Source organism: Hemiscyllium ocellatum, chromosome 9 (genome assembly GCF_020745735.1).
Source record: "Hemiscyllium ocellatum isolate sHemOce1 chromosome 9, sHemOce1.pat.X.cur, whole genome shotgun sequence".
Lineage (NCBI taxonomy): Eukaryota > Metazoa > Chordata > Chondrichthyes > Orectolobiformes > Hemiscylliidae > Hemiscyllium > Hemiscyllium ocellatum.
The window spans coordinates 65,687,718-65,700,428 of NC_083409.1; the positions used below are offsets into that span (position 1 = coordinate 65,687,718).

The 12,711-nt window shown below is 40.8% G+C and overlaps 1 protein-coding gene across 4 annotated transcripts in view; it reads left to right on the plus strand.

The window, feature by feature from the left end:
* fggy (FGGY carbohydrate kinase domain containing) overlaps positions 1-12,711 on the plus strand; it is a 352,865-nt gene that overhangs the window by 136,037 nt on the left and 204,117 nt on the right. For all 4 annotated transcript variants that reach the window (XM_060829806.1, XM_060829809.1, XM_060829807.1 and 1 more), the window contains exon 6: positions 11,079-11,194. In XM_060829806.1, the coding sequence (XP_060685789.1) occupies positions 11,079-11,194 (116 nt within the window). The remainder of the gene's footprint in view (positions 1-11,078; positions 11,195-12,711) is intronic.

Genomic DNA, 12,711 nt, shown 5'->3' on the forward strand with positions numbered 1-12,711 from the left:
TTTGTTGTTTTGGCTTCTTCATGCTGCAGCAGGTGCACATCTGGAGATATAAAAATTGTCCATTATTCTCCCCCCACTCCATTTTCAAACATTCTTAAGTAAATAGCTGCTCTTTCTAAGCAAAATTCAATATGACTGTGTCCTATTCCATATCTGATATCTTTATGGGTGTGGGTGATGACTAGACCATTTACTGACCCTTTATCCAATTGTTCAAGCCTGTTTGTTTTGGCTTTATCCCGTTTCCTGATTTCCTTTCTCTTTACATGAAGTTCTTGGATTTATCCCTCTCTTCTTTTGGTTCTGCATTAAAACTACAGTGCCAACCTTTGAGGACTATTGCTGGTCCACAGACGGTTAGGGTACATTCAATAGAACAACAAATTATGTTTGGACTTAGAAGTTTCTCCAACTCCCCCTTCATCTGTACTTACCTTATGGATGTTTATTATAAAGTATTTCCACCCCATTTCTCAAACCTTAGTCTTCAATTGTCCTTTACCAAAATTCATTTTAATTTCATTTTGAACTCTCCTCACTAATACCACTTTGATCATTAAAAAAAAATCTTGCTCTTCAGTCCACAATAGCCATTTTGTCAAGGAGGTGTATATATCTGAGACCCATTCTTCAGTGTACTTGCACCGTGTATTCCCTCATTTTAGTTACTTCAGATGAAACAAATCACTTCTGCATGCTTACACTAGTATCCTAACATCATGCCACACATTCTTAACGTTTGTGTGATCTTTTTAAAAGTTCATAAGTTGGATGGGTTGATTGTCCTGTCTGCTTTGTCCCTTGATGTTTCGGGCGATGATCAAATCATCTAAATCTGCTCTCTTTAAAAAAAAGGTTGAGTTTTAAAATGTCACTAGTTTCCAACAAGATCCTATATTTTGATGTATTTCTAATCTTTGTGTGGTTGAGCCCTAGAGATGATCTTGATGCGGAGGTTCTGAAGATTTGATGGAATCCAGCCTCATGTTTCCATGTATGGGGAAGTCCAAGGTTAGAGGCTGAAAATACAATGTAATCATAAATAAGAAGGAATTTCTTTACTCAGCGTGGTGATAGGATGGAAGTTGCTCCTATACAGAGTGATTGAGCTGAATAAGACTAACACTAACATAGTGCATAAAAAAAACAAGTGAATAGAAGATGTTGATCCTGTGGATGATGTAACTTGCATGGAAAGAGATTCATGTGGATCATGAAGACCAGAATAGACTGGTTGGGCTGAATGTCCTGTTCCTGTGCTGTAAATTCTATGTAATTCTATGTAATTGGTAGACTGGCATCAAAGCTAGCTTACCAACAATGACAAAAATAACATGCACTTAAAATTGTTTCATATTACGGGTTTGCATCCAGGAAGTGTACCACTGGAAACAAGCACGCAGTAAAAACACCCAAAAATTTCAGTTGTCAAATGTAGTAAATACATCCTGGAATTGTGGTTTTTGTCTTATTGAAGCTCCAATTGAAGCTCTCCCCTGTGGAGAAACATAAAAAACACGTTATTTACTAGGAGGTGGGGAAGGTGTGGGTGAGGCTCAAACAGCAAGGCAGAGGAAAGAAAGCTCTTACTGAATGGAAGGTTGCAGATTGGAACTGTACACTCTGAAGATCACCTTGAGGGTTGAAAAATCTTCCTCTTGTCTCACATGAAGTGCTGAAATGGGCACTTGATTTGTAGAGCTAGCTAGTCCCATCTGTTTTAAAGCCAACTTTCCATGCTGTTTAAAAAAAAGCAATGGGTTTAGGATGTCTATGGAGTCTGCAAGAGAGGGAATGTTGAGTGGGTGACAGGTTTACACAGGAGCTGAGGCTCCAGTTCCCCGATAGCAGGATCAGATGCAGAGAATTAAAAAAAACAGTTTGTTTGTGGATATAGGTTTGCTCGCTGAGCTGGAAGGTTTATTTCTAGTCACCCTGCTAGGTAACATCTTTAGTAGGCCTCCGGGTGAAGAACTGCTGATGATTCCTGCTTTCTATTTATATGTTTGGGTTTCTTTGGGTTGGTGATGCCATTTCCTGTGCTGGTGTCATTTCCTGTGCTGGTGTCATTTCCTATTATTTTTCTGGGAGGTGGTAGATGGCGTCAAACTCGATGTGTTTGTTGATAGAGTTCTGGTTGAAATGTCATGCTTCTAGGAATTCTTGTGAATATCTCTGTTTGGCTTGTCCTAGATGGACATGTTGTCCCAGTCAAAGTAGTGTCCTTCCTTATCTGTATGTAAGGATACTAGTGAGAGAGGGTCATGTCGTTTTGTAGCTAGTTGATGTTCATGTATCTTGGTGGCTAGTTTGCTGCCTGTTTGTCCAGACAAAAAGCAAAACTAATGTCATTTACAAAATACTGTGCAAGATCTGTAACAAACACTACATTGGACAAACAGTTTGTTTGTAGCAGGCTAGGCCTCATCCTATCCTGAGGCACATTCCCACTTAGAATACATTTGCCAATCATGAATGCTCATTAGTATAGAACTTCATGTAATTACATTTCCCTTCAAGATAATCAGTTCACAAGAATGTCAATGTATTGCTCACATGGGAGTTGATCTCAGTGAGTTGGTGATAGAGTCATTGTAGGATTTTGAATTCATCTACAACATTTCAAACATCTTCGCTGATAGTGACATTGGACAATATCCTTTACACTAGGAGAAAGTGAGGACTGCAAATGCTGGGGATCAGAGTCGAGAGTGTGGTGCTGGAAAAGCACAACAGGTCAGGCAGTATCCGGGGAGCAGGAGATTCGATGTTTCAGGCATTAGCTCTTCATCAGGAATGAGGCTTGTGGACGGCGGGAGGCTGAGAGATAAATGGGAGAGAGGATAGGATTCGGGGTAAGAATGCGATCGGTAGATGAAGATAGGGGAGAAGGTAATAGGTCGGAGAGGAGGGTGGAGTGGATAGATGGGAAAGGTGATGGACAGGTTGGGAGTGTGGTGCCAGGTTGGAGGCTTGGGACTGGGATAATGTGGAGGGAGGGGAAATGAGGAAACTGGTGAAATCCACATTGATCCCGTGTGGTTGCAGGGTCCCAAGGTGAAATATGAGGTGTTCTTCCTCCAGGTGTCGGGTGGTTAGGAAGTGGTGATGGAGGAGACCCAAGAACTGCATGTCCTTGATGGAGTGGGAGGGAGAGTTGAAGTGTTCAGCCATGGGTCGGTGGGGTTGGTTGGTGCGGGTGTCCCAGAGATGTTCTCTGAAATTGTCTGCAAGTTGGCGTCCTGTCTTCCCGACATAGAGAAGCCCACATTGGGTACAACTGATACACTAGGTGACATTGATGGAGGTACAGGTAAATTTCTGTCGTATGTGGAAAGTTCCTTTGGGGCCTTTGACGGAAGTGAGGGGGCAAGTGTGGAAACTTCCTGCAATGACAGGGGAAGGTGCTAGGAGTAGGGTGTGGGCTGGTGGGGTCTTGGATCTGACGAAGGAGTCGTGGAGGGAATGGCCTGTCTGGAATGTTGATAGGGGTGGGGAGGGAAATATATCTCTGGTGGTGGGTCCTTTTGTAGGTGACGGAGGTAGCGGAGAATGATGTAATGATTCTGGAGATTGGTGTGATGGAAGATGAGGGTTCTGTCCTTGTTGTGTTTGGAGGGGTGGGGTTCAAGGGCAGAGATGTGGAAGTGGAGGAGATGTGCTAGAGGCCACCGTTGACCACATGGGAGGGGAAATTGGGATCTTGGAAGAAGAAGGCCATCTGGGATTTCCTAAGGTGAAATTGGTCATCCTGGGAATAGATGTGGTGGCGGAGGAGGAATTGGGAATTAGGGATGGTGTTTTTTACAGGAGGTAGACTGCAGGAAGAGGAGTAGTCTGAGTAGCTGTGGGAGTTGGTGGGCTTGTAGTAGATGTCTGTGGTTAGTTGATTGCCGGAATCGATTACTCAATATCCTTTACATTGCAGAGCAGGGACAAACAACTATACAATTCAATACCACCATGTCTTCTAGAATGGTAGGCAGACCAATACAAATATAAACATTTAGCAAAGGAGGAAGGCAAAATGCTCTGTGTTATTTAATCTGGAATAAAGAGATGTCTCGACTCCCTTGTATACATTAATGCATGCAAATCATAATCTGGCAATGCATTCACCTCTCTGACCGTGCTAGCCTCACTAGATAATGACATGGAGGTGCCGCTGTTGGACTGGGGTGGACAAAATTAAAAATCACACGACATCAGATTATAGGCTTACAGGTTTATATGCAAGTATAACCTTTCGGAATGCTGCTCCTTGGTCAGGGAGCTAATGGAGCAGGATCATAGGACACAATGTTTATACCAAAAGATCATAGTGTCATGCACTGATTCAATATATTGAACAAACCTAGATTGCTGTTTAGTCTTTCATCTTTTAGAATGGGTTGCAGGTTTTGATTCATTAATATGTAAGTCCAAGAACTTCTTTCAAGTCACATTCCAGAGATAGCTTGAGGTTTTATTAAGATAAAGGTGACATCTCAACTCAGACAATGCATTAAAGGTGTGAGGTTAGAATGTATATGTATTCCAGTCTTGAGTCAGACTGGGCATTCTGGTTCCAAAGTAGGAATTTATAAAATGTCACATGGATTATAAAAAATATTGACTGCCTACAGATTGGGTGCTTTTTGAACAAAATAGAATGTATCTGCAGGTACAATTTTCAAATGCAAATTCCCCTCATACACTTGAAAGAAGTTCTGGGATTTACGTACTAATGAATCAAATGCATCCCATTCTGAAAGATGGAAGACCTATCAGCAATATGGGTTTGTTCAATATATTGCATCAATGTATGACACTATGATCTTTTGCTATAAATTCTGTGTCCTATGATTCTACTCCATTAACTACTTCATGAAGGAGCTGTGCTCTGAAAGCTTGTACTACCAAATAAACTGTTGGACTATAACGTGGTGTCATGTGCTTTTCACTAAATAATGACGATGCAAAAGTGAGTAAAGTGAAACCAAAAGTGAGTAAAGTAAAATACCTCCCCTATCAGAGACACACTTTTCCTGTCCAGTTCTAATGCCAATAACATAAGACCTAGCAGTGCAAGAAAGTATTCTCAAAGTTAAATTTCATTTGGAAATACTTAACGTTATTTACAAATGAAATTTACCTTTGAGAACACATTTTTGCACTTGCTATGTATTATGTTATTGGCATTGGAACTGGATAGGAAAAGTATGTCCCTGATAGGGGAGGTTATTTTACAGTCCGCCCTACCTGCTGGCAGGTTTCACCACTGAAACGGTTCCACTGTCATGTGATCATATGTGCCATCTTTGCACGATGTTGGCACTTTAAATTTTAATTGTAATTGCAAGAGAGTGAAAATGATGCTACGAGAAAAAAAGGTCCCCAATGTGTGCATTAGTGACATCTTGGAGATATTCCCCCCTATTTATCTCTTTATCCCATCATGCCTTCCCTCCTCTACATTTTTGTCAAGAGTTGGAGTGGAATGATAATTTCCAAGGATATCGACTTGTGCCACCAAAAATGGGCATGGGTTTCAATATTTTATCGTCTTCCTATGGTAACTCATAAATCATCTGTGCAGGTCAGTAATTCATTGGCATTTGATATTCCTATTGATTTTAGATATTATGTGCTGTGGCAACATTGCCATCATTGAATTGAGTAGGATAGCTGGGTGGCATGGTGGCTCAGTGGTTGGCATGCAGCCTCACAACACCAAGTTCATTGAATTCAGTTCCAGCCTCCGGCGCCTGCCTGTGTGGAGTTTGCACATTCTCCCTGTGTCTGCATGGCTTTCCTCCAGGTGCTCCAGCTTCTTCCCACAGTCCAAAGTTGTGCAGGTTAGGTGGATTGGTCATGCTCAATTGTCTGTTGTACTTAGGGATGTGCAGGCTAAATGGAATAGCCATAGAAAATTCAGGTTTACAGGGATAGGGTGCAGGTGAGGGATTCTGGGTGGAATACTCCTCAGAGGGTTGATATGGATTCAATGGGCTGAAGGGCGGGTTTCTACGATTCTACTTCATTGGGAGCAATTACTTTGCTAGGGTGTTTTAGGGCAGAATGATATGCTGGAGCAGGAAAAGGTCATTTTGTTTCCGGTCTTCGATTGCGTTAATTTTTCTGCTGCTATCATGTGGGGACTGACATTATTATGACAGATGTGGGCGACTGCTAATGACTGTACTTACCCATTAAAAACTAAGCTGCATTTTGAAAGTATATTCTGCCAGCTTTCAACTATAACATATTGTCAGCAAAGAAACTGCAATCTACAATTTACTAAACCATATGCAAAAACAAAACACAGCAATGCATTTGTCAGGAATAAGTTGTGCTGATTGCTGCAGAACCTTTTAATACACTTTATAAAGCATGTGTTGACTTGTCTGGAACATACATTCTTATAAAGAATAGCATTTTACTTTGCAGGTGCAACATATAGCACCTCAGTCTGTTTAAAATTAGGAAACAAATTATTGCAATTATTTGGCATTCCACTGTGCACTTCTGGTTTATTTTGGGAGCTGCTAACGCACTGATAGAAGAACTGACACTTTGCAAAAAATGGTGCTGGAATGTGATAACTTCCAGTCACAGCCAGAAGTGGAATCTGATTACCCTTCTGTACTGACTTAAAAATCCATGAAAATTACAAGTTTTCATTTCAGGATGTACAAATCTGTTTATCGATAAGCGTTGTTTACTTTCTGACCTTGAATCAGCTCGCACTAGTTACTGTTTACTGTTTCACAATTTGTTCTACAATAGTATTCCTTATTTTTTCTCTTATCTTGATTCATTCTTCCACTCCCACCCACATTCTTCTCAGAGGAGTAAGCCTGATGAGAGACCAAAAGAGGGATTTAAACATCGAGGCAAGGAGCATGACTGGGGGATGGTCAATGAATACTTTTCATTGTTACCTCCAACGTAGATGATACCCAGGCCATGGTAACAAAGCAGGCAACTCAGTCATGAGAACATTTAAGGATATTGAAGGAAGTGAGAATGGCAACTGCTAAGGGATAACCAATACTCTATGAAACTTCACTGAATTAGTGAGTGGTGCTGAAGGATTGTTTTCTCTTGGAAAGGAAAAGAGGGGATTTGATAGGAATTTTCAAAATCATGATGGGTTTGAACACAGTGGTTTGGGAGAAACATTTCCCAATTGTAAATGGATCAAGAACCAAAGGGCTTAGTTTTAAAATGCTTTATGAAAGAAGTAAATGAGATGAGGTCTGGGAAGACTGGAGCGTAGCAAATGTTATGCCACTATTCAAGAAGGGCTGCAAAGAAAAGCCAGGGGACTATAGATCAGTAAGCTTAACATCTGTGGTGGGTGATTCTGTGGTGAGAAGATTCTGAGAGATATACATGCATTTGGAAAGGGTTTGATTAGAAGTAGTCAACATGGCTTTATGAATGGGAGATCATGTTCTAGTTCTCTGACAAAGTGACCAGAAAGGTTGACAAGGGCAGGTGGTGGATGTAATTGATATGGATTTCCTTAAGGCCTTTGATAAGGTTCCACATGGTAGGCTGCTCTGGAAGGTTAGACCACATGGAATCCAGGGCGAGCTGGCAAACTGGATGCAAAATGGACTTGTTTGTCGGAAGCAGAGGGTAACAGTGGAAGTATCCTTGTTGCATTGGAGGCCTGTGACTAGTGGGGTCCCTCTGGGGTTGGTGCAGTGCCCATTGCTGTTTGTTATCTATATCAATGATTTGGATGAGAATGTACAAGGCATGATTAGTAAGTTTGCTAATTAAATTAAAATAGGCTGTATCATGGACAGTGAGGAAAGTTCTCAGAAATTGCAGCAGGACATTCATCAGCTGGGGAAGTGGGCTGAGAAATGGCAAATGGAGTTTAATATAGGTGTGTGAGGGTTTGTATTTTGGAAAGTCAAATCAAGTAGGGGTTTCATGGCGAGTGGGAGGGCCTTGAGGAGTGTAGTGGAACAGAGGGATCTTGGACTTCAGGTTCATAGTTCTCTGAAAGTGGAGTCACAGGTAGACAGGGCAGTGAAGAAGGCTTTTGGCACACTGGCCTTTATCAGTCAGGACATTGAGTATAGAAGTTGGGAAGTTATGTTGCAGTTGTACAGGACATTAGTGAGGCCGTGTGTGAAGTATTGTGTTCCGTTTTGGTCACCTTGTCATAGGGAGGTTGTAATTAAACTGGAAAGAGTGCAGAAAAAATGTACAAGTATGTTGCCAGGACTCAAGGGTCTGAGTTATAGGGAGAGGTTGGACAATTTAGGACCTTTTCTTTAGAGTGTAGGAGACTGAGGGGGTCCTTATAGAAGTGTATAAGATGATGAATGTACTCTATCTTTTTCCCAGGGTTGGGGAATTGAGGACTAGAGGGCATCAGTTTGAGGTTAGAGGGAAAAGAATAAAAGGGAACCTGCTGGGCAAGGTTTTTACATAAAGGGTGATACGGATATGAAATGAGCTGCCAGCGGAAGTGGTTGAGCCAGCTACATTAACAACATTTAAAAGGCATTTGGACAAATACATGGATAGGAAAGGTTTAGAAGGATATGGACCAAGTGCAGTGAAATGGGTTTAGAGTAGATGGACATTTTGGTTGGCATGGACCAGTTTGGGCCAAAGCGCCTGTTTCCATACTGTAGGATTCTATGACTCCATGACACAGTGATAGAGTGCATTAGATTGCACTGCCTGGAATATGGTTGAGGCAGATTCAGTTAAGGTGTTCAAGGGGGCATTGAAAGACTATTTATGGCTTGGAAACAATGTGCAGAGTTAAAGGGAAAAGGCAGGAGTCTATCACTAACTCAGCATGCTCAGAGAGCCGAAACAAACATAATGGGTCAAATGGGCTCGTTCTGCATCGTAACAAAATGTGATTTTATTTTTTAACTTGCCAAATAGTCACCCTTTCAACTACATGCAGTGTGGAAGAACAGCGGGATCTTGGTGTTCAATTGCATAGATCCTGCAAAGTTGCACCCAAGTGGATAGGATGTTAAGAAAGCATGTGGTGTTTTGGCTTTCATTAACGGAGGATTGAGTTTAAGAGCCACAAGGTTTTGCTGTAGCTGTACAAAACCCTGGTGGGACCACTCCTGGAATATTGTGTCCAGTTCTGGTTGCCCTATTATAGGAATGATACGGAGGCTTTGAAGAGGGTGCAAAGAAGGTTCACCAGGATGCTGCCTGGACTGGAAGGCTTCTGTTATGAAAAGAGGTTGATGAAGCTCGGACTTTACTCTCTAGGGAGAAGGAGGAAGAGAAGTGATCTGATAGAGGTATACAGGGTAATGAGAGGCATGGCATACAGCAGAGTGCTTGGGCACTGACAGCCTGCTGGCCCTTTTTGTCACTGTTTTGTAGCATGGAAGAGTCAGGCTTAAATAAGGCAGAATGTATAACACAGAAGTTGCAATTTGATCCTTTTCTTCATAGGAGTAATCATCAACATAGTTATGTCACCGTTGGACTGACTCAAAATGATACATTTGGTGGACATTTGGTATCAGTCTCAACTGCAGCCCAGGCAAATCTACCAAATGGCTATAATGGAAGCTCATCTGGAGGCCATAAGATCTATTGTTATCATACAGCCGTAGTTTGCACCTATTTGTTCCAGATTTTAAGTACATCAAGGGGCCCAAAAGCTCCTGCAGCACTCTGGCAATCTTTGTACAATCAGCTTACTAAGATTACTAAGGTATCAGACCTCTGGACTCTGAACTCTCACAGGGGACAGCGTGTATGCTACTACCAATGGCACTCTTTCAGTGCTCTTTTTGTTGCTGCCGCCCATGCCGAAGTGGTACAGTACAAAGTCAGTCTTTGAAGGTCATTCTGAAAGGCCATCTACAGTGCCCCTTTGAAATTCAGTAGCCTTCCATCAGCCATGCTGCAGTCATTGGGATAGTACTGTGCATAAGCACGAGGCCAGGCAAAAACTTCTCCAGAGAGGTACAAAGGGAAAGTGCATTGAGCAGCTCATTCATTCTTGTTTACATTACTAGTTATGTTATTATTAGAGCTGTTCTTAGGCGTTACTTATTGTTGACTTCTGTTCCTGGACATGAGGCAAAGAGTGTTTGAGATTGGGAATGTATAATGGACATGAATGTGGTGATTTGTGGGTCTATATTGATATGTGGAAGTTACTTACAGAGGAAACAGAACTCCACAGAGTGTTGTCTGACACTCTACCTAGTTTCATGGGGTCCAGGATAGCTCGACTATGCCTGCTTCTGTTCCTTCACTTCCAGAGTTTGCTCTTCAATTTTTATAGAACTTTGAGTGTTCCATTTCCTCTCCTTCCTTTGTACCATTTCGAGGGTCCAATAGTAGCGTCCTTCTGTGGCTATATTCCTAAAGTGATTGAAAACACTTTTAGGAACCTGGCTCGCACCAACTATGCCCAGTGAGAAGTCACTAAAAATATTGCACCTTCAATTGTGACGTGGGAACATTTAATTATGGTATGCACCGGTCTCATCTTGCAGCTGTATGCTGACTTTCCACTTTGGCTTCACATCAGCTCGTTCGTCTGTGTGACATGGTTAAGCCCTTTGGGCTCACTGAGGTGAAGACCTGTTAATGTCTTGCTTGTTCATTTGGATCATGTGGCCATGCAGAAATCAACCAATTCATTCTGAATAAGTGGTACAGCCGGGTCTGATATAACGCAATAGCCATGCTATTTAAACTAATCGGGCTGGAATCACATTATAGCCAATACAAGTATGGAAAGTTTGCATTCTACAAATAACCGTCTAAATTCTTCAATTGCGTTAAAGCCAATTCACATTGAAGAAACAAGCATTATAGCAGAACTTTGTGTGTTCCATTTCCTCTAGTTCCTGTGTTCCATTTCCTGGGTCCAGTGGTGGTGTCCTTCTGCAGGATTGCTACGTGAATCAGTTTTGTGCTCTTATGATTTGGAAATTCTTAATTAAAGAATATAACTCGTTTGCATTATACTTCATCAATTACTGCATCTCTCTGTAATGTTAAATTTGATAGTAATATATTCACATTTGTTATTGAAGTAGGCAAGTAATAATTTCCTTTGTCTTTTATTCTAGATCTCTATGTACGTTGGTGTGTAAATGGACCTATTCTGCAGAAAAAGGCTGGAGTGATTGTTTCTGGAAACGAATTGGACTTGCAGACTTAATAGCCAACAACTACTCTAAAATAGGTATGCAATAACAGTTGTTACCATACATGTGTTTATTTGGGTATTTTAAAATAGGATATTTTGTACTTGAGAGCTGTTTGTCATGTAATGCAGATTTGTGGCTCAGTGCTGTAGCTATATATAGTTTCTATAATCAAACAAAATTCCTAGCCTTATGCTTCAAGTATGGGAAATTCTCTGACACGTTCATGTGAGATTGGTGCAGGCTCCCTCCAGTTTGCTGATTCAGAGAATATTTTCCATTAGTTTGAAAGGGCACTGGTCAGAAATATTTCAGATCTATTATTGGTTTAATAGTCCAAGATTCAAAAATCTAAGGTTCAATCATCCAACAAAAATATACTTTTACAAATCAATATTGGCCTTTTTATGGTTTTAATACATTATTTCCATTGGTTAAAGCCTGTGATAAAGTTTGTCTCAATCAATTAAAATCTCAATTGAAAACATACTGGCATTCCACTTGGAATAACGTGTGTTGGTCTGATCTTACACAGTTTAACTCGTTGATTACCATTTCAAAGGCTGATTTTAACTTGTGCATTTATAATAGGTATGTTCCTGTTCCACTAAAATTGTGCAGTTTCCACAAGGATAATCTCATTTCATTTCTGACTTGCCACTTTTAGTTACTGTCTGATGTTGTTGCCCTGGGAATAGAAGTGTGCTGTGTGACATGGACAGAATTTTTGATCATGCTCATAACATTGATTCTCCTGCTCCTCAGGTGATGCCTGACCTGTTGGGCTTTTGCAGCACCCCACTCTCAACTCTGATCTCCAGCATCTTCAGTCCTCACTTTCTCCCTCTCACAATACTGTGCTAAGATTCCTGCTCCTTGTAGTTCTTACATTCACATTGCATCCAATAAATCTTTCTTTGGACCAAATTTATGTAGTGATCCTATCTGAAATTTTAACCGAGCATTCTTCACTTGCGAAATTCCAACATGTACTGATTCAATTTAATGTTTCTGACATTTGCATTTTTAACTTAATGCTAGCAAATTTATGTGTCTAAGTGTTAGTTCCCATGGATTCCTAATACAAGCTGCAACTTCTATCAGGAACAGTAACATTACACATATTTTACTGTCCAGAATGAAACTCAAGCACATATTTAATGCTCTTTGAACTTATGCTGTCCTGTATCATGGCAGTCACATGCATTATTGAGCTGCTATTAAAAAGAATGTAGCCTTCATTAAGTAAAAATGGCATCAAATACCTGTCAGAAAATTCTGTGTTGTAACAATCCTATAACTGTCTGAAATTATTTGCTGTTAATTTGATAAATAGGTCCATGAACTTGATTTTCCCAATTTTATATGGCATTTGAAACCCTGAATAATTACTGAATAATCTAGTCACTGCTATGTAATATGTACAGGTAAAGAGATATCCAAGTAAATAGAGTAAAATACTTACATTACTTTAATATGAGTATTGTTCAGAGGAACATTTGTTGGAGTGGAAATTCTCTTGGCCACTCATCCGTAAACCACCAGGACCTGGACA